The 728-nt window shown below is 38.6% G+C and overlaps 1 protein-coding gene across 1 annotated transcript in view; it reads right to left on the bottom strand.

The window, feature by feature from the left end:
- CAST (calpastatin) overlaps positions 1-495 on the bottom strand; it is a 26,430-nt gene extending 25,935 nt beyond the window's left edge. Inside the window, exons 1-2 of the mRNA XM_010144467.1 lie at positions 451-495; positions 69-128 (exon numbers count right to left, since the gene is read on the bottom strand). Coding sequence (XP_010142769.1) covers positions 69-128; positions 451-495 — 105 coding nt within the window. The remainder of the gene's footprint in view (positions 1-68; positions 129-450) is intronic.
- Between the last annotated feature and the right edge of the window lie 233 nt (positions 496-728).

Raw genomic sequence — 728 nt, 5'->3', positions numbered from 1 at the left:
AAAAAAGCTTTCCACTCTTTCCTGTATTTGTGCTCAGCTGGAATGAGGAATTTCTCAGGAATTCATACCTTTGCTTCAGACGGCTTCATAATTTGTGGTTTTGATGCATCCGCAGAGGCGGACTGCTTCTGAGAGAAAAATAAAAACACTAGTTAATTAATTTCAGCTTTGTCACACGTACTTCTATGAAACAAGCATAAGCAACCTGAATTCATCAGATATCCAGCTAAAAATTAAGAATAAATTATTAATTAAAAACAGTTATAATTTTAGATCTTCTGTCTCACCCCTGTTTTTCAGCTACATGTATGCAGGACTTCAACAGCATGATGCCCACAGATCTTCCCATAACGTTATGTTTTTTCCTGTGACATGTACTGAAAGCCAGTTTCCCTCCAAGTACCAACACCAGCTCAAACCCTGCTCTCACAGTGAAGCACACACACTTACTGTGCGGGATTCATCCGCATTTCTTTTCTTTTTAGCAAAAACCATACCTTTGGATTTACTAGTTTGTCATACAAAATATTTCATATTAAATTAGTAAACTCAAATACGTTGAGATAAAAAGCACTAACTAATCGGTACATAACGCACTCACGAGTGTTTCTACCTGTCATGTGACCTTCCAGAAAAGCTGCGGATTTCAGGGTCTGTTTTCCCAGCTTCAGTGACGGTAATCCGAGAACAGCGTGTTTTAATTCTGCTGTGACTGTACCAAGACCAGA

The sequence above is a fragment of the Buceros rhinoceros genome, unplaced genomic scaffold (genome assembly GCF_000710305.1).
Source record: "Buceros rhinoceros silvestris isolate BGI_N320 unplaced genomic scaffold, ASM71030v1 scaffold11630, whole genome shotgun sequence".
Classification (NCBI taxonomy): Eukaryota; Metazoa; Chordata; class Aves; order Bucerotiformes; family Bucerotidae; genus Buceros; species Buceros rhinoceros.
The sequence above is the reverse complement of the archived record's forward strand: the minus strand, read 5'-3'. Positions and strand labels throughout refer to the sequence as shown.